The following is a 20,348-nucleotide window of genomic DNA, read 5'->3' as shown; positions in this document are numbered from 1 at the left end:
AGAAGAGTAGCCGTGTGCTCTCCTTTTTAATCCTTTTTGCTGAACTGATGGATCAGATGGTAAAGAATCCACCTGCAATGTGGGAGACCTGGGTTAGATCCCTAGGTTGGGAAGATCCCCTCGAGAAGGGAAAGGCTGCCCACTCCAGTGTTCTTGCCTAGAGAATCCCTATGGACAGAGGAGCCTGGTGGGCTTCAGTCCATGGGGTTGCAAGAGTCTGCTATGATTGAGAGACTAAGCACAGAGCACGCATTGTATATAGGGGCTACCCAGGTGGCTCGGTGGTGAAGAATCCGCCTGCCAGTGCTGGAGACGTGGGTTTGATCAGTGGTTCGGGAAGATCCCCTGGAGTAAGAAATGACACTCCCCTCCAGTATTCTTGCCTGGAGCATCCCATGGACAGAGGAGCCTGGCGGGCTGCAGTCTATGGGGTTGCAAAGACTCAGACACGACGGAAGCAACTCAACATGCACAGTGTACACAGAGAGAAGGGCAGCTAACACAAGCATTACAGCCTGTGATGGATTTTCAAAACAGGACACGCCCAGATCAAAGCACAGCCTTGCCGACTCCCAGAAGCCCCCGCTCTGCCTCCTCTCGGTCATAAACTTCCCCTCGCCAAAGTCTGACAGCTCCTCTGAGTTCTAACATTGGTGAGGAGTAACTGTTTTCATAGTTTATATAAATAGAATCATTTATATGAAGTGTGTCTTGTATCTTAGGCTTCTAATGGTGCCTTTTAGATGGGGCAGAGAGTGGCTTTTTCTTACTTAGCTGTCCCCCCTCTTGCAACATTTACTCAGAACCGTGAATAATAAGTTTCCTACTTTCTCACATTTTCTGGCAACTTCTAATTTTCCTAATTTAGCAGCCATAATTTCAGGGACTGCTTCCCTCGGGGACAAAGGTATCCAGCCATCATACCTTCCAGGCTAAACAGGCAGCGCTAAGACCTGGGCTGGAATGAGTGGGAAAGGAATGTCTGTTTACCTTTTTGAAAACTTTGCTTTCTCTGTCTCTCCCCTTACCCTGGGAGACTCTTTTCTTCCCCTTTCTCGATGAACACAGAAGTGTCTGAGTGTCTTCCTGCTGAGACTTGCCCTTCTGGCCCCAGTGGGTCCTTACATTCTGGGAACTGCCCGCGGCTCTGTTTTCACTCTCCCCTCGTCAGTGCTGTAGTTCAGGTCTCCTGATTGTCAATTCACAAAAACCCTGGGAATCAACTTTCTCTCTGCCATTTCCGCTCCTTTGTCCTACAGAGTGCAGGGAAAGAAAAGTTATCAGTCTTAGTGGAGAAGATGGAAGAATACATACAGCTTTTTTAGAGAATGCAAATGACGAACTGTTTTGCATGACTTAAACTAAAATCAACTGCTATTAGTAAGTGAATCAGAATCTTTTCTCCTCTTGAGGGAGTCTTAGGGAGCCCACTGTGATGAGTGAAATCTATCAAGGTCAGACTTAGAAATTTGAACACCACCTTTGTGATGCAGTGTATCCTTCACCCACCTAAAGTCTTACTTGCTGACACACAAAATTGTATCCTTGGTGATTGATTTCCTCATAATAATGTCCCTGTGACCCTTCGACCTGTTTATTAAATTCAGATGCTCCTAAGATGATGAGCGTTTTCAGATCATTCCCTCATGCCTTAGAATTGTTTTTATTATTGGAATTTAAAGGCTGGAAAAGCTGTCTCCTCTAAATTGACAGAGGCTAAAATGTGTGAGTGAATGAATATTCCACCGTGTGCGCAAAGTACTATTTTATTGTGAGTTTACTTGTTGATAAGACATTGCTCTATGATGCTCAGCCTCACATTTCCATAAACTGGACCTTCTTGCATTTTTTTTTGTAACTGTGGCTCACCTTGGGGACTTCGCTGGTGGTCCAGCGGCTATGACTCTGTGCTCCCAATGCAGGGGTCCTGGGTTCACTCCTTGGTCAGGGATTAGATCCCACATGCTCCATGACAGTGAAAATGAAACTAAGTGAAAATAAAAGTCACTCAGTCATGTACGACTCGTGCAATCCCATGGACTGTAACCCACCAGGCTCCTCCATCCATGGAATTCTCCAGTTAAGAATACTGGAGTGGGTTGCCATTTCCTTCTTCAGGAGATCTTCCCAACCCAGGGATCGAACCTGGATCTCATGTGTTGCCATCTGAGCCACCCAGGAAGCCCCCACACACAGCCAAATAAAAAAATAAATGTAAAGCTGACTCACCTTGGTCACATCACAGAACAGAGTTGTCTAGTAGTTGAAGAGAAGGTGGAAAAGTTTTTTTATTTTTTATTTTTTCCCTTTCTGTGTTTCCAGCTATTTATGAAAACAGCAAACAGAAGTTATAATGTTGGCATGTTGGGCCTTTTAGGGGAAGATGCCACATCATTAAAACATAGCTGTGTGCTACTGTTTTAATGGTGTCCAAAGAGATAATTGAATTCATGGACGTCTAAATTTAATTCCAGAAATCAAAGCTATGGTAATAAGAACTGGACGTGAGTTCTCTCAGGCCAAGTAATTTAATTCCTCAGCCAGCTGAACTGTTCTGTGTCTCTGTTCCTTGTTATTATGCCAGGAAATTGCTCAGGCAGATGCAGTGATGGATGGTAGGCATGTATTCCACTCTTTTTCATGGCTGGACACATACCAGAATGCAGATCGCTTTAAACACAGCTGTTTTTATACACATGCTTTCTGTTTGGAGTTTTAAATGCAACATTCAACTCATAACAGAGATGGCTGGGGGGACTTTGGGGATGCCCTGGGGCCAGTTTTCATCATCCCACCCAGAAGCCCACTGTTGTCTTTACCCTGGATTGCATACCTGGAACCTGGCATTCTACCCACCCTTCACACGTTGTGGTTTAAGAAGACTCATTGGATTTGATTTTTCTCCCTTGTTTTCCATGAATTTCCACTTAATTTGGAGAAATAAGGAGTATTGGTGTATATGTTTCCATGTTACTCTCTCCATTCATCCCACCCTCTCCTTCTCCCCTCTCGCCCCTGTGTCCATAAGTCTGTTCTCTGTGTCTTCATATACACTGCTGCTGCTGCTAAGTCGCTTCAGTCGTGTCCGACTCTGTGCGACCCCATAGACGGCAGCCCACATATGTCAAATAGAGAGCCAGTGGGAATTTGCTGTATGACTCAGTGAACTCAAACCAGGGCTCAGTGACAACCAGGAGGAGTGGGACGGGGTGGGAGGTGGGAGGGAGGTTAAGAGGAAGGGGACAACCTTATACCTATGGCTGATTCATGCTGATGTATGGCAGAAACCAACACAGTATTGTAAAGCAATACCCTTCATTTAAAAACAAATAACTTTTAAAAATACAAATACAGAGTGTTGGTGACTGTGATCTCATTGAATACAGAAGAGAGCTCAAACACAAGAAACTGGCCCATGGCATGCATTAGGTCATCTTTATTCACTAGCAATATATCAAGATTTTGAAGAAAAATGAGGAGGCAGTATATTGGCTAAAATTGAGGCATCTAGTTCAGTTCAGTCACTCAGTTGTGTCTGACACTTTGCAACCCCATCAACCAACCGCAAGCACATCAGGCCTCCCTGTCCATCACCAACTCCCGGAGTCCACCCAAACCCATGGCATTGAGTTGGTGATGCCATCCAACCATCTCATCTTCTGTCATCCCCTTCTCCTCCTGCACTCAACCTTTCCCAGCATCAGGGTCTTTTCAAATGAGTCAGCTCTTCCCATAAGGTGGCCAAAGTACTGGAGTTTCAGCTTCAACATGAGTCCTTCCAGTGAACACCCAGAACTGATCTCCTTTAGGATGAACTGGTTGGATCTCCTTGCCGTCCAAGGGACTCTCAAGAGTCTTCTCCAACACCACAGTTCAAAAGCATCAATTCTTCTGCTCTCGGCTTTCTTTATAGGCCAATTCTCACATCCATACATGACCACTGGGAAAACCATAGCCTAAACTGGACAGACCTTTGTTGACAAAGTAATGTCTCTACTTTTGAATATGCTATCTAGGTTGGTCATAACTTTCCTTCCAAGGAGTAAGTGTCTTTTAATTTCATGGCTGCAGTCACCATCTGCAGAGCCCAGAAAAATAAAGTCACCACTGTTTCCACTGTTTCCCCATCTATTTGCCATGAAGTGATGGCAACGGATGCCATGATCGTAGTTTTCGGAATATGTGCTTTAGGCCAACTTTTTCACTCTCCTCTTTCACTTTCATCAAGAGGCTCTTTAGTTTTTCTTCATTTTCTGCCATAAGGGTGGTATCATCTGCATATCTGAGGTTATTGATATTTCTCCCAGCAATCTTGATTCCAGCTTGTGCTTCCTCCAGCCCAGCATTTCTCATGATGTACTCTGCATATAAGTTAAATAAGCAGGGTGACAATATACAGCCTTGATGTACTCCTTTTCCTATTTGGAACCAGTCTGTTGTTCCATATCCTGTTCTAACTGTTACTTCCTGACCTGCATATAGGTTTCTCAAGAGGCAGGTCAGGTAGTCTGGTTTTCCCATATCTTTCAGAATTTTCCACAGTTTATTGTGATCCACAAAGTCAAAGGCTTTCGCATAGTCAATAAAGCAGAAATAGATGTTTTTCTGGAACTCTCTTCCTTTTTCCATGATCCAGCGGATGTTGGCAATTTGATCTCTGGTTCCTCTGCCTTTTCTAAAACCAGCTTGAACATCTGCAAGTTCACAGCTCACGTATTGTTGAAGCCTATCTTGGAGAATTTTGAGCATTACTTTACTAGAGTGTGAGATGAGTACAAGTGTGCGGTAGTTTGAGCATTCTTTGGCATTGCCTTTCTTTGGGATTGGAATGAAAACTGACCTTTTCCAGTCCTGTGGCCACTGCTGAGTTTTCCAAATTTGCTGGCATATTGAGTGCAGCACTTTCACAGCATCATCTTTAAGGATTTGAAATAGCTCAACTGGAATTCCATCACCTCCACTAGCGTTGTTCGTAGTGATGCTTTCTAAGGCCCACTTGACTTCACATTCCAGGATGTCTGGCTCCAGGTCAGTGATCACACTATCGTGATTATCTGGATCATGAACATCTTTTTTGTACAGTTCTTCTGTGTATTCTTGCCACCTCTTCTTCATATCTTCTGCTTCTGTTAAGTCCATAACATTTCTGTCCTTTATCGAGCCCCTCTTTGCATGAAATGTTCCCTTGGTATCTCTAATTTTCTTGAAGAGATCTCTAGTCTTTTCCATTCTATTGTTTTCCTCTATTTCTTTGCATTGATCGCCGAAGAAAGCTTTCTTATCTCTCCTTGCTATTCTTTGGAACTCTGCATTCAAATGGGTGTATCTTTCATTTTATCCTTTGCTTTTCACTTCCCTTCTATTCACAGCTATTTGTAAGGCCTCCTCAGAGAGCCATTTTGCTTCTTTGCATTTCTTTTTCTTGGGGATGGTCTTGATTCCTGTCTCCTGTACAATGTCACGAATCTCCGTCCATAGTTCATCAGGCACTCTACCAGATCTAATCCCTTAAATCTATTTCTCACTTCCACTGTATAGTCATAAGGGATTTGACTTTATGTCAACTTTATGTCAAATGACTATATGTCAAATATAGTCATTTAGGTCATACCTGAATGGTCTAGTGGTTTTCTCCACTTTCTTCAATTTCAGTCTGAATTTGGCAATAAGGAGTTCATGATCTGAGCCACAGTCAGCTCCCGGTCTTGTTTTTGCTGACTGTATACAGATTCTCCATCTTTGGCTGCAAAGAATATAATCGATCTAAGTTCAGTGTCGACCATCTGGTGATGTCCATGTGTAGAGTCTTCTCTGGTGTTGTTGGAAGAGGGTGTTTGCTACGACCAGTGCATTCTCTTGGCAGAACTCTGTTAGCCTTTGCCCTGCTTCATTCTGTACTCCAAGGCCAAATTTGCCTGTTACTCCAGATATTTCTTGACTTCCTACTTTTGCATTCCAGTCCCCTATAATGAAAAGGCCATCTTTTTGGGGTGTTAGTTCTAGAAGGTCTTGTAGGTCTTCATAGAACTGTTCAGCTTCAGCTTCTTCAGTGTTACTGGTTGGGGCATAGACTTGGATTACCTCCGTGATATTGAATGGTTTGCGTTGGAAATGAACAGAGATCATTCTGTCGTTTTTGAGATTGCATCCAAATACTGCATTTCGGACTCTTTTGTTGACCATGATGGCTACTCCATTTCTTCTAAGGGATTCCTGCCCACAGTAGTAGATATAATGGTCATCTGAGTTAAATTCACCCATTCCAGTCCATCTTAGTTCGCCAGTTCCTAGAATGTCTATGTTCACTCTTTTCATCTCCTGCTTGACCACTTCCAGTTTGCCAAATTATTCTTTGAAACCCCATGAACTGTAGCCTTCCAGCCTCCTCTGTCTTTGGGATTTTCCAACCAAGAATACTGGAGTGGACTGCCATTTCCTTCTCCAGGGGATCTTCCCAACCCAGGAATCAAATGCAGGTTTCCTGCATTGCAGGCAGACTCTTCATCGCCTGAGCCACGAGGTTAGTCATAAGGGTCTTTTCCAGTGAGTCAGCTCTTCACGTGAGGTGGTCAAATTATTGGAGCTTCAGCATCAGTCCTTCTAGTGAATATTCAGGGTCGATTTCCTTTAGGAATGACTGGTTTGATCTTGCTGTCCAGTGGACTCTCAAGAGTTTTCTCCAGCACCACAGTTCAAAAGCATCTATTTTATTTTTCAGTGCTCATCCTTCCTATGGTCCAACTCTCACATTCCGTACATGACTACTGGAAAAACCAATTTCTTCTTCCCCTTTCATTTCCAGTGTAAACATTCAATAGTAATTTTGAACCAGTTTCCACATCCACGTATTGAATGTCTACCATGCAGGCGCTTTGTGGTATTTTCGCATGTTTAACAAAAAGTAATGCCAGTATTACAGTAAACTTCGTTTTGGTGTCCCCCACCCAAACTTTTTAATAGACTTTATTGTTAAGAGCAATTTTATGTTTAGAAAAAATTTTAACAGGAAATACAGAGGCTTCCCTCAGCCATTTATTAACACTTTGCTTTGGTATTGTACACTTGAACCAATATTGATACATCATTAATAAAATCCATAGTTTACTTTAGGGCTCATGTTTTGTGTTGTACAGTTCTATGGGTTTTCACAAATGCATGCTTGTAAGTTGGACTATTCTATATCGTCTCTGATACTGTGTCTTACAGAACAGTCTCACTGCCCCTCTGTTCTACCTGTTTATGCCTTCCTTCCTCACCCCAGACTCCTACCAACCACTGATCTTTTTATGGTCTCCATTCAGTTCAGTTCAGCCACTCAGTCGTATCCGACTCTTTGCAACCCCATGGACTGTAGCACACCAGGCTTCTCTGTCCATCACCAACTCCCGGGGTTTACTCAAACTCATGTCCATTGAGTCAGTGATGCCATCCAACCATCTCATCCTCTGTCATCCCCTTCTCCTCCTGCCTTCAATCTTCCCCAGCATCAGGGTCTTTTCCAAGGAGTCAGTTCTTCACATCAGGTGGCCAAAGTATTGGAGTTTCAGCATCAGTCCTTGCAATGAGCACCCAGGGCTGATCTCCTTTAGGATGGACTGGTTGGATCTCCTTGCAGTCCAAGGGACTCTCAGGAGTCTTCTCCAACACCACAGGTCAAAAGCATCAATTCTTCGGTGATCAGCTTTCTTTATAGTCCAACTCTCACATCCATATATCACTACTGGAAAAACCATAGCTCCATAACCATGGTCTCCATAACTTTGCCTTTTCCAGAATGTCATATAGTTGGAATCATGGTATCCTCTTTTTGCAACTGTGTAAACTAAGATCTGTGTTCAGGGATTAAAAAGTTGCAGATCTCCTGAGCTGGGATTCACAGTGTGACCTGCTGGCTTCAGACCTCCCATGTGTTTTTTTTTTTGCTTTTTTTTGGGGGGGGACGACTCCCATGTGTTTTAATTCAGTGCCATATTCCCTCTCAAATATCCAAAACTCCTTGTCATTGGTTTTCTTTTTGCTTGCCCGAAATGTGTTTAATGACTATTGCTATTATTTCTCCCTCCTGCTCCAGTGAAGACAAAGTCATAGAAGTGGCAGAGGAGGAAGAAGTGGCGGATGTTGAGGAAGAAGAAGCTGACGATGAGGAGGATGATGAGGATGGTGAGGAACTAGAGGAAGAGGCTGAGGAACCCTATGAAGAGGCCACGGAGAGGACCACCAGCATCGCCACCACCACCACCACCACCACGGAGTCTGTGGAAGAGGTGGTCCGAGGTAATCCACTGCTTACTCGGATTTTCTTTCTCAGGGAAAAGGGTTTGAAATTTCTATCCAGCCTGCCAGCACTGCCTCCCAGGTGATGGGAGGTGACAAGTTGCCTGTGCTTGTGGAACTCATTTTGGTTGACCAAGCATCCAACGATTCATTTCAGAAAATGTGAAATCTTGATTTTGCAGAATCTTCTCTGCCTTGTCTATGCTACTTGGCACGTTGTTCTGCAGAACTCCACCTAACTGGGGGCCATGTCATTTGACAAGGACCGAGTTAGGTGGCCTCCTTGGCATTCTTCTGACAGTGGGTGTTGATTATACTCCATTTTCCGTGGCCCCTTTCATCACCAGGACTATGAGCTCCTTAATGCCAAAGGCTGGATTTTACCTAGTGTGATGCAGGGTGCTTGCCGTCTTGAAACTTTTCAATAAATGTTGGTTGAGTGAGTAGTTGTGATTAGATTTAATTTAATTTTAAAGCAAATGAAGTCCACTTGGAGAGAAAGACATTAGTTTTTGCTGTGAAATTTAACTTGGATGACTTGTGTTCTGTATACGATAGTTTACTCGGGGAAGTGACAGTGGGTTCTTAGAGGGGAAGATCTTAGACTTTGTTTTTCTGGTTAATTAATGCTTCTATTGGAAATGTTGTATATGGAACGAATGAGAAGACCCCCTTTCTGTCTCCCTGAAATGAAAGCAAGGTTCAGTTTACACTAAACAATGAAAAGTAGTGAATTGTTGAGTTGCCTTTCCTAGAGGGTGTATGGTTGTTTTGCAAATAGATGGTCCTAAGATTAGACTGAATGAGTACAGACAGAAGTATTGTTTTAATGCATTGCAGGTACTTTTAAAGTCTGTCCACAAATGCTACAACATTATGGTCACTTTTATTAAAGTAAAATGCTTTCTGCTCCATTGTTAAATTGGAGCTTAAAATAGGCTACTCTTTTTGCTTCACATAGATTCCTAACGATCACTGTAGTATGTCGTCTTCCCATCACTGCATTTTTTTTATAACTTTGCTGAAGTATAATTTACATATAAAATTCACTCATCTTAAGTGCAGAGGTGTATAATTCAGTGGCATTAATAAATGTACCAGATTGTGAAAACATCACAAAATCCAACCTTAGAACATTTTCATCACCCCAGTCCTCACACCCCTTCACTGTGAATCCTTGTTCTTACCGCCAGCCCTCAGCAACCTTAATCTTCTTTATGTTTCTAGAGATTGGCCTTTTCTAGACTTTTAATATAAAAAGTGGGGTCATGCATGGTCTTTTGTGTCTGGTTTCTTTCACTTAACATAGTAGTTTTGAAGTTCTCCATTTCTTTAACTTGTAGCTTTTAAAAGTGAGCTTATTCTGAATTGAACACTCAGAGTTAGCTTAAAATCTATTGCAATGTCACTTATTCTCTTAAAATATACATAGAATACCAAATAGCTCACTTAATTTTGTAATTCCCTGTGTAAGGACAACTTCTTCAGTTTAGCACAGAAGTAGGTGGTCATTTACATAAATGTGCATTTTGTTTGAGGCACTGTGTTTCAGGACGTTTTCGGTGTACCTCTTAGGACCATCTGTGCAGATCTAGCTACATGAACTTGTTAGCTTCTGTTTTCCTACCAGGGAAAGATGGATTTTTCAGGGCTTCTTTTTCTTTCACTCCTGATAATTGTTTGATAATACATTCTTTTCAGGTTTACACTGATCAACCTGTGAGTATACATTTAAGATAAATAGGACTGTTCATAGATACTAATCACTGATTCAGTTACAAGGGAATTTTAATCAGTTTTATTGAAGCATACCTATTAGACTTTTAAATTAACTGGAGGCCCTACAGCCTTCTACTAGTTAAAATGGCTACAGAAATATCATAAGATGTATTTTAGTGTCTTTATTTCTATAATCTATGTTTCAGGGTTCTAAATTGCTTTAGTTTTGAAGGTATACTATATCTTACTTTACTTTAGAAGATATACCATGAAAAAAAAGAAAAAATAGACTCAAAGAATCCAATAAAAAATAAAGAGAGACAATTCACAGGACAAAAGATATGGCTCTTAAACAATGTAATACAATTTAGCAATGCATTTCAGAAGTAAAAAGTGTGAATCCCAATCTAGCAATTCAAAAATGACAAATATACATAGATATTTATTGAGCACTATTTGAAACAACAAAGATTGTAAACAACCTAAAAGTTTTTAATATAATTTTGGCTAAAGAATTATTATATGCCATACTTTGGAATAGTTTACAATTATTAAACAGAATAAAGCAATTTATACGTGAACAAAAAAAAAGATGTATGACTGCAAATTACAGCAGCTAGTATTCTGCTGTGGGACTCAAGTTCTTGTGCTCTCCACCAGGATAGCTGCTTGCATAATAATTATTGTCCACCTAATCAACATTCATTTTTGGAGTACCTCTTTTGAATAAGCCATTTTACTGGGCTCAGTGGATCAGTTATATGATGAGAACACACAGGAGAGCTGACCCTCATGGATGTGAAAGTCTAGTAGGAAACATAAGTCAAAAAAATACAGAGTCTGTGTTGTAAAAAGTATGAGCCCACAGCCTACTTCACAGTACAGAAGACTGATCAGGGATGGGTCTATGAAAAAGATGGCATTTGAAGGCAGACTAGAAGGCCTGGTGGTGGAAGTACCAGTAGCTTGTCTTGCAGCCTACTTTAGGGTCATTGAGTGAAAGTCACTCAGTTGTGTCCGACTCTTTGCGACCCTGTAGACTGTACAGTCCGTGGAATTCTCCAGGCCAGAATACTGGAGTGGGTGGCCTTTCCCTTCTCCGGGAGATCTTCCCAACTCAGGGATCGAACCCAGGTCTCCCACATTGCAGGCAGATTCTTTGCCAAACCAATATGGTGCCTTGAGAAGGTACATGGCGTGCTTGGGAGATAAAGCCAGTCCAATTAAAGGAGAGCGAGTAAATCTTCATCAGAGGGTTACAGGAAGGTATGTTGGGACTAAAATGTGGAGACCTTTAATGCCAGGCTGGCAAATGTTGGTATTGACTGAGGGTAATCAGTTCAGGACTTATTACGTGGTGAGGATTTTTCTCGAAACAATGAAGAGATTTTTGTTTTTATACTACTGCTATTGACAGGATGAGTGAACAGTAAGTGACATAATTTATGCAGTATATGAGAGAATGACACAAAAACTCATGCCAAATTCCAGACCCAGACAGAATTCTCTCGAGATAATATGGTCTTGTTACATTCTGAATAATTCCAGTTCTTTTTGCTTCAGTTTTTCTCTAATGGCACCCCATTCCAGTACTCTTGCCTGGAAAATCCCATGGATGGATGAGCCTGGTGGGCTGCAGTCCATGGGGTCGCAAAGTCGGACACAGCTGAGCGACTTCACTTTCACTTCTCACTTTCATGCATTGGAGAAGGAAATGGCAACCCACTCCAGTGTTCTTGCTTGGAGAATCCCAGGGACGGGGGAGCCTGGTGGGCTGCCGTGTATTGGGTCACACAGAGTCGGACACGACTGAAGTGACTTAGCAAGAGCAAGAGCATTATTAGATATTAAATAGAAATAGAGGGCGTATACATTCTTGAATTTTTTATAGAAAGACAACTACAATTAAAAGAGAACTTTAGGGAAAAAATCTCTGGGCTAAAGATTAAAAAAATAAAAGAAACTAACCTTAAAAGATAAGTTAATAATGCTGATGTCAAGAACAGCATTAATAGTGGCCTTCTTGAAGCAAATACCCGATCATGTAGAAGTACACCAGAACTAGAAGAGCCTTTAATGGGAATCTATCTATCCTTCCATTCAAGACTCCTGAAATAGACAAAAGCTGAAAGTGAAAGTAAAGTCGCTCAGTCGTGTCCGATTCTTTGCCACCCCATGAACCGTAGCCCACTAGGCTCCTCTGTCCATGGGATTTTCCAGGCAAGAGTACTAGAGTGGGTTAGTATTTCCTTCTCCAGGGGATCTTCCCAACCCAGGTCTTCTGCATTGCAGGCAGTCGCTTTACCATCTGAGCTACCAGGAAAGACAAAAGCTGTGATTTTAGGCAAGTCTTTCTGGGAAAGGAGGCCTAAGAGGAGAAACATGTTAATGGTATATATTGCATCTGTGTCAGAGTTTTCTGCGTTCCCAACTAATTCTGATAAAGTAGTAGAAGATTTTGATGGTAACATTAAAGCGACCAGTTTCCTGCCGTTCCCTCCACCCCATTGGTACAGGAAGTGAGTTACAGCTCTTTCCTGATGAACAATGTCAATGCTGCAGCTGACTGCTAACTTTGTAAAACTCTAATAACATATAGCTGGCTCCTCCACTGACAATAAAAGTTGGAAATGACTTGCAAAGAAGAGAGATTGAAAAGAGGCTTACCATCTCGTTTCCAATGTTAATGTTTCAGCGCCCGAGAGAAAATGTGATTTATAACCATACTTAATAATGAACATTCTTCATTACCAACACATTGCTACTAGTATGAGTCTTTAATGTGCTTCATAAAAAAGCTCAATAGTTTCGTAACCCATTACAATTTGAAAGAAACAGGCAGAGGCAAGAAAAATATAGGACATTTCAACATAGTCATAAAATTTTCAGCCATATTGTATTAGAATCACTGATATCAAAGCAGAAGATGACAGTTCTGATTCTGATTCTGTTAACTGATTCCAAAGGAAAAAGGGACTGTTGAGAAGTGAGCACACCTATCTGACTTTAGGATCTGTTGTTTTGATCGAGTGGAATAAGCCAATACCAATTTGCACACAGCAGTAGTCCACCAGGAAATCCCTAGTATATGTAGACACTTGCTCCTAATTTTCTGTGTTTTGAGAAGTGATTGCATTTCATAAACCCAAGACATGAGGGTATACTGTGACTCAACCTTGAATCCTAAAGTCTGTGTGCTGTGTGCTCAGTCATGTCTGAGTCTTTTTGACCCCATGGACAGTCGCCCTCCAGGCTTCTCTGTCCATGAAATTTTCCAGGCAAGAAGACGAGCAGATTGCTATTTCGTATTCCAGAGCATCTCTCTGACCCAGGGATTGAATCCATGTCTGCTGCATTGGCAGGCTGATTCTTTACCACCGGGGAGCCCAAACTCTGATTAGATGTGGGCATTGTAATAAATGGCATAGTCTATGATTTAGTAGCCAGTTTTGCTCATCCAGAGTAACTCTGTTTTTTTTCCATATGTTCACTGATTCAGCAAGTACACATTTATCACGCCTCTGCTGATGGCTCGGCACTTTGCTGCTGTAGCAGGTGTGATGGGGAGCTGGCTGTTACTGTGTCATGGCCGATCAGGCTGGAATTTCCTGTTTGCAGGATCACCACTCCCCTTGCCTTTAGGGCAGGGATTCTGTCTTTTAATCCTTGTAATGTGCTGAGTGGTAGAATTTTTATTTCCCATTTAAAGCCAAGGCAAATAAACCCGAGAGAAATTTTTTAAACCTTGTCCATAATCACAAATCTGGTAAGTGGTGAAGCCAGGATTTGGGCTCAGATGGACCAGAGTATTTTTTTACCACCCTAATGTTATTTTTTTTTTTCTTTTTCCTTTTGTTTATAAATACACACTAGTTCAGTTTATGGAGAAGGCAATGGCACCCCACTCCAGTACTCTTGCCTGGAAAATCCCATGGATGGAGGAGCCTTGTAGGCTGCAGTCCATGGGGTCGCTAAGAGTCAGACACGACTGAGCGACTTCACTTTCACTTTTCACTTTCATGCATTAGAGAAGGAAATGGCAACCCACTCCAGTGTTCTTGCCTGGAGAATCCCAGGGACGGGGGAGCCTAGTAGGCTGCCGTCTATGGGGTCGCACAGAGTCGGACACGACTGAAGTGACTTAGCAGCAGTTCAATTTAACCTGTGTTCCCTTGTAAATGTTTGTTCCTTTGTTCTAGGCATCTGTTCATCTTGGTATTGTTTCACTTTGAGCATTTCCTAACTTTTAGAATGCTTATTTATATAATAATAGTATCATTTTATTTTATTTTTATATTAAACTATGGCCACAGGCTAAATATGGACTGTCACCAATTTTCTAATCAAAGGTTTTGTTAGGATACAGCCAATCCCATTTGTTTACATATTATCTGGGGCTACTTTCATGTTACAGAGGCAGAGTTGAGGAGTCACAAAAGATGCCATGTGGCCTGAAAAGCTGAAAATATTTACTATCCAGGCCTTTATAGGAAACTTCTGATACTGATCATTAGAAACATAGTAGGAAGTTTTTATATTTCAGATATTACCATTCCAAGTTAATTTCACTAAGGTGGTTTTATTATGGGTAGAGATAGACTAGTAAAGTGTTTAAAGAGAAAAATTTTTAATAATTTTATGATCTTGGGCCAGTTACCAAGATACCATCGGTAAGTCTGTTTTTTTTCATATGTGTTTTATAGATGCTGTTACGATGTTGCATGTTTTTTACATGATTACTCTAGATGATCCATGCTACGCATTTACCATCTAATGCCTGGCACATTCTAAATTTTCAGTATGTTTTACAACGAAGGGCTGCTCAGAGTCAAAGCCTGGCTTTACAACCTACAGACTGTGTAAATTTGTATCAGTGAAATAATCTCTATACCTCATTGCTTCCCTCTTGAAAAATGAGATGTAATAATACCCACCTAGTTTTAACCATTTTGTGAGGATAAATGAAGTAATTCACAGGAAACACTCAGCACTGTTCCTGATAGACAGTAAGTGCTCAACTAACCTAAGCTACTATCGCTGAAGGACAGAGGAGCCTGGCAGGCTGCAGTCCATGGGGTCACAAAGAGTCAGACACGACTTAGTAACTGAACAGTAACAACTATAGTTGCCCTGGTTCTGTGTATCATTTTGATCCCCAGAGAACTAACACTTACTCCTAATTAGGAATGCCAAAGGTAACCCAACAGACTGTCTTTTTGCATTATAAAATGCAACGATGAGATGTAGCCATTTCTATTGTATAATAGAGCTGTTATTTATGGACATATATTAAGGAGAAAACAGCTTAAACTTGGCTTCTTGATTAAATTACCTTTTGTGACTATATTATATATTTAAATATCTGCAGTTCAATTTTATGTCTGGCTGAAAATTGAATCAAGATAGTTTTAAATGCCATTGCATTTCAAGATGGAGTTTCATTTCTTGAGGGTATTTTAAACCTCTTGGAAGTTCATCTATTATATGGACAGAGATACTGATAGAGGAGACAATTTAAGCATACCATACGATGATGAAGTTTAAAAGTTTGATCTAAATGTTGTTGCCTTGGGCTAAGTGACTTAACCTCCAGAGAATTAAATTACTGTTCTTCTCCCTCTGGTTACTATTAATCTATGAGAAGCATCGTGTGATTTGCTGCTGTACATTCCACCAACATAGACTAGGCACTCCTAGGGCATTGCTCCAGTTCTTGAGAACACAGCGATATGAAGAAGGTGGCTCACTCAGGTTGCTTCCAACCAGAGCTGTATACTCACTCTTCAGGAGAAACTGGCCTCTGTGACCTGATTGGGAAGAAATTTTGGCAGCCCAGGGGAAGGAAAGTGCCCAGCCTAGAGACAGAAGTTTCACCTACAGCATTGCCAAGAAGTTGAAATCTGAGTGATTGTTTTTAAAAGGAGAACAGGGATTTGCCAGTTAGTGGAGCACCAAATAGAACGAATCTGAGAAGTACCATAAATAAAGCAGAATGGCTTATATTATTATCTTGAAAGGAAGTGAAGTTGCACAGTCGTGTCCATCCGACTCTTTGCGAGCCCATTGACTGTAGCCTACCAGGCTCCTCTGCCCATAGGATTTTCCAGGCAAGAGTACTGGAATGGGTTGCCATTTCCTTCTCCAGGAGATCTTCCTGACCCAGGGGTTGAACCTGGGTCACCTGCATTGTAGGCAGACCCTTTACCATCTTAGCATCTTAGGTTGACCTAATTTTTACGTCTCCCGTGTTACCTGTCTGCAATGCATGTTCCATTTGCAAGGTATCCCATCATTCACTAGTAGGATTCTTTTTTATTGCTTGACTTGCTGCAGACATGGAAATATACTCACATACTTTTGTTGGGGTTCTCATAGCAGCACACTAGCTCAAAATGAAAATAAAACTCCCTTATGGGTTTGAAAACAGGGCAAAGGAATAATGACTGCTCCCTTTTGAGAAAGACTTTACCCTTCTGTGTTAGGACCACAGGCAGGTAAGCTCCACCCGTTCCTGGACCAGAATGTAGCATCCTTTTCATGCCTTTGAGAGAACTAGTATCCACACAGGGCAGGGATGTGACAGATGGCAGCCTATTATTTTGTGCCCCATGGCACTGCAGCCATTGATTTTGAGGTTGTTTGATATATGCTTTGGTGAAGGCAGAGTGAAGCATGGCATTAACAAGCTTCTCTCCGTGCCATTTCATGGCCCCAATTTAGAAAACTCATTCAAGTAATTTACTTAAAATGTGAGAAACAGAACCATATAAAAGACTGTGTGTGATGTGTTTACATATATAATTTTTTAGTAACAAATTTATTGAAATATAGGTTGCATAATGTGGAATGTAGAAGTAAGATCTTCATTGCCACATAGAAAGTTCTGTTTTTTAACTTGATTTTGCTTGAAATTTTACATGGCTAATAGTGCTTGGTTTTACCTTCTACACTTTTATTTGTGTCAAGATTCTTTAATACAGTTAGAAAAGGAAATAATCAGCTGAAGGTATTCTAACACAATTATGTCTAAATTTCTTAGAAACAAAATGTCCAGTGCAATTCAATTAAAGGCCAGAAACTAAGTTTTTAAAAAATGCTAGTCTTTCTTATGTTTTTTCCAAAATCAGTTGCCGTTCAAAAAATACACAAATGTTGACAATTGTATATATTTTCACAACACAGCATCTGCAATTAAAAAAAAATCAAATATAGTGAAAGAATCCAGCAAATAAGAAAACAGGGCATTTAAACATACATGTCATTTTCATCCAAATCCACGTGTTCCATTAAGTAGAGGCTCTGATTCTTTGGGCAGGTAACAATTGTGTGTTTTAATGGAAATCTGTAGTTCCCTTGTAGAAGAAGGCTTTCTGGAGTTTTTAAGCAGGATGGATTTCAGTCTAAACACCTGTTTCTTTGTCCCCCTAAAAATGTATCACCTCTTCTGACATTTGACCTTTTCTGATTCTATTAGTGGAAGAGTAAGAAGTCAAAAAGAGGCAAAGCTGAACAAACATCATATAAAAATGATGTTCAGTGGTTCATTTATGGCTGAATAATGCCATCTGCAGCAGCATGAAAGGACCTAGACATTATCAAACGAAGTGAAGTAAACCAGACAAGGATAAATTTCATATGATATCACCTATACGTGGAATCTAAATAAAAAAGATACAAATGAACTTATATACATATAGACTTTGCCACACCAAAGGCAAAAGGCATAGGCAGGGAGGAAGGATGAATTAGGAGTTTGGGATTAACACATACACACTACTATATATAAAATAGATAACCAATAAGGACCTCCTGTATAGCACAGGGAACTCTACTCAATATTCAATATTAAGTGTAAGGGAGAATAATCTGAAAACATATATATATGTATGTATGTATAACTGAATCACTTTGCTGTACACATGAAACTAACACAAGATTGTAAATCAACTACACTTCACTTAAAAACGATTAAGATTGTAAATCAACTACACTTCACTTAAAAACGATTAAAACAATGTTCAGGAAAACCCCTTGGCCTTCAAGATAGCAGGAGACTCTTGAAACAATAAAAGGAGGTGAAAATAGTGCACTTTGTTAAAAAGTGCACTGTATTAATAATAGTGAGACAGTGCTGGTGTTAATTATGAGGATGGGTTTATCTCTTTCCCTTAAATTTATTTATGCTTTTGTTGGATATAATTTCTGACAACAGAATATAGACAGGAATTTCACACTATGTGCACGTGAAATTAAGTTCCTGATATGTCGTGTTATTAACAGAAGCAAAGGAAGACCTTGCTGGCTAATTCTCATGAGGATCTCTCTTCTGGAATTTACCAGCATTTGTTACCCAGGATTTCTGAGGTGTTGCTGACTGCTGCACAGTAGCTTCGACTGAGCAACTTCACTTTCACTTTTCGCTTTCATGCATTGGAGAAGGAAATGGCAACCCACTCCAGTATTCTTGCCTGGAGAATCCCAGGGATGGGGGAGCCTGGTGGGCTGCCGTCTATGGGGTCGCACAGAGTCGGACACGATGGAAGCGACTTAGCAGCAGCAGCAGCACAGTAGCTTTGGTCAAATGATTGGGCAAAATCACTAAAGCGCAGCATGAATCCTGGTGTTTGCTTGGGCTATGGCAGGGTTTCTCGATCTCAGCATTATTAATGTTTTAAGCCAGACAGTTCTTTATTGTGGAGATTGCCTTGTTCGTTGTAGGATGTTTAGCAAGATCCCTGGCTTCTACGGAGCTCCCCCGAGGTGTGATGACCAGCAATGCATCTCTAGTCCTTGATACATGTCCCTTGGAAGGTGATAAAAAGCACAGTCTTTCTGGTTGCAAATCACTGAGTTTTGATATTGAGATCGACAGTGATCTCTGGCTTTAAACATATGAGCAGAGAAATACCCCTGCGATACTGTGTCTCATGTTAATGTAAGTCATGACACCTGACTGTGCTTTGCACATTGTAGGTAGCAGTGAACATTTGGTTTAATTTGAGAAGAAAAAGTAAAATAAACAAAATATATGCTAAAAAAAAGTTAAGTACTCAGTAAAATAAAAACAGATATTTGATAAGATATGTCATGTATAGTCTCATAGTTTGTATTTAGAGAGAAATCAACATACAGTTATTATTTTTTAAATATTACACATACATATGTGCCATGTAGGCAGTGAGAGAGAAAGAAAAACTGCCTTCCTGGTTTCGTTTTTTATTCTTCCTAAAGAAACTCACTCTTGCCTGGTACCCTGTTGTAAAATAGCAAATGGAGGTTAGCATCTATTGAGCAAGCAGGGATACTGCTGTTTTCAGCTGGAAGCTACCCACCCACTCTTTCCTGCCAGTACCATGACAGGGACAAGTTAACATGGCAAGATGGACATACTTGGTCTCCCCCAGGAAAGGACCATCCTCCCAACCCTTGACTCTTGTATCTAGAAACATCCTTTTCTTACAGTAACAGGAATGTCATACAATCCTTTCTTACAGAGAAGTGATGCAGTGGAAGCAGATTCCAAGCTCAGTGATCTTCAGTCTAATATCAGCTTTCTTCATTATTTTTCCCCAATAAAAATAAAAACTTTTGATATTCTAATGTTCTGAAAAATTATAAGAACAAAATTACTTAAATTTGTGTTTCTGAGAAGTTTTTTTCATAAACTTAAATATGAATAAGACAAATACTGTATTGGTGTTCACTTTAAGGCAGAAGTATTGAAGCTGCTTTAATTTTGCATGAGACAGAACTTCAGAGGAAAAAGAAATAGGTAATGATAATTTCTTAAGATTCTGGTATATGTATATATTTGAATATTTTAACTATCAAAGTATGTTTACCCCTCATTTCCCAAATATATGTATACTTCTTTTAATAAGTGAAAACCTATGCAACTTTTTACTGATCCTTTCCTTCTGATCCTTTTGAACAGTGGTTGAATCTTATATATATATATACACACACACACACACACACACACATATATATAAAAAATACATATATATAACATACTTTAATAGTTTTATATATATATAGACTTTTTTAATGTTAAAAATATATATATACTTTTTATATTTTTTGACATTTAAAAGTATATATATAACCATTAAATAACTATTAAAGTATGTTATATATAAGTATATGTGTACTTTTGATAGTTTTTACATATATAATATATAAAAACTTTTTTTTTTTTTATTTCTACCAGTTTATTGCTATCAACCCATCTCCCTCCACGCTCATGCATGTGTGCTCAGTCATGTAACCCTATGGACTGCAGCTTGCCAGGCTCCTCTGCCCATGGACTTTTCCAGGCAAGAATACTGAAGTGGGTTGCCATTTCCTTCTCCCAC

The 20,348-nt window shown here is 40.3% G+C and overlaps 1 protein-coding gene across 8 annotated transcripts in view; it reads left to right on the top strand.

The window, feature by feature from the left end:
* The window catches only part of APP (amyloid beta precursor protein), a 311,691-nt gene that overhangs the window by 160,750 nt on the left and 130,593 nt on the right, over positions 1-20,348 (top strand). For all 8 annotated transcript variants that reach the window (XM_086412582.1, XM_086412572.1, XM_086412568.1 and 5 more), the window contains exon 6: positions 8,072-8,274. In XM_086412582.1, coding sequence (XP_086268708.1) covers positions 8,072-8,274 — 203 coding nt within the window. The remainder of the gene's footprint in view (positions 1-8,071; positions 8,275-20,348) is intronic.

This window comes from Bos grunniens, chromosome 1, assembly GCF_055505025.1.
Source record: "Bos grunniens cultivar Pamir isolate PY7600 chromosome 1, Bosgru_T2T1.0, whole genome shotgun sequence".
Classification (NCBI taxonomy): domain Eukaryota; kingdom Metazoa; phylum Chordata; class Mammalia; order Artiodactyla; family Bovidae; genus Bos; species Bos grunniens.
The sequence above is the reverse complement of the archived record's forward strand: the minus strand, read 5'-3'. Positions and strand labels throughout refer to the sequence as shown.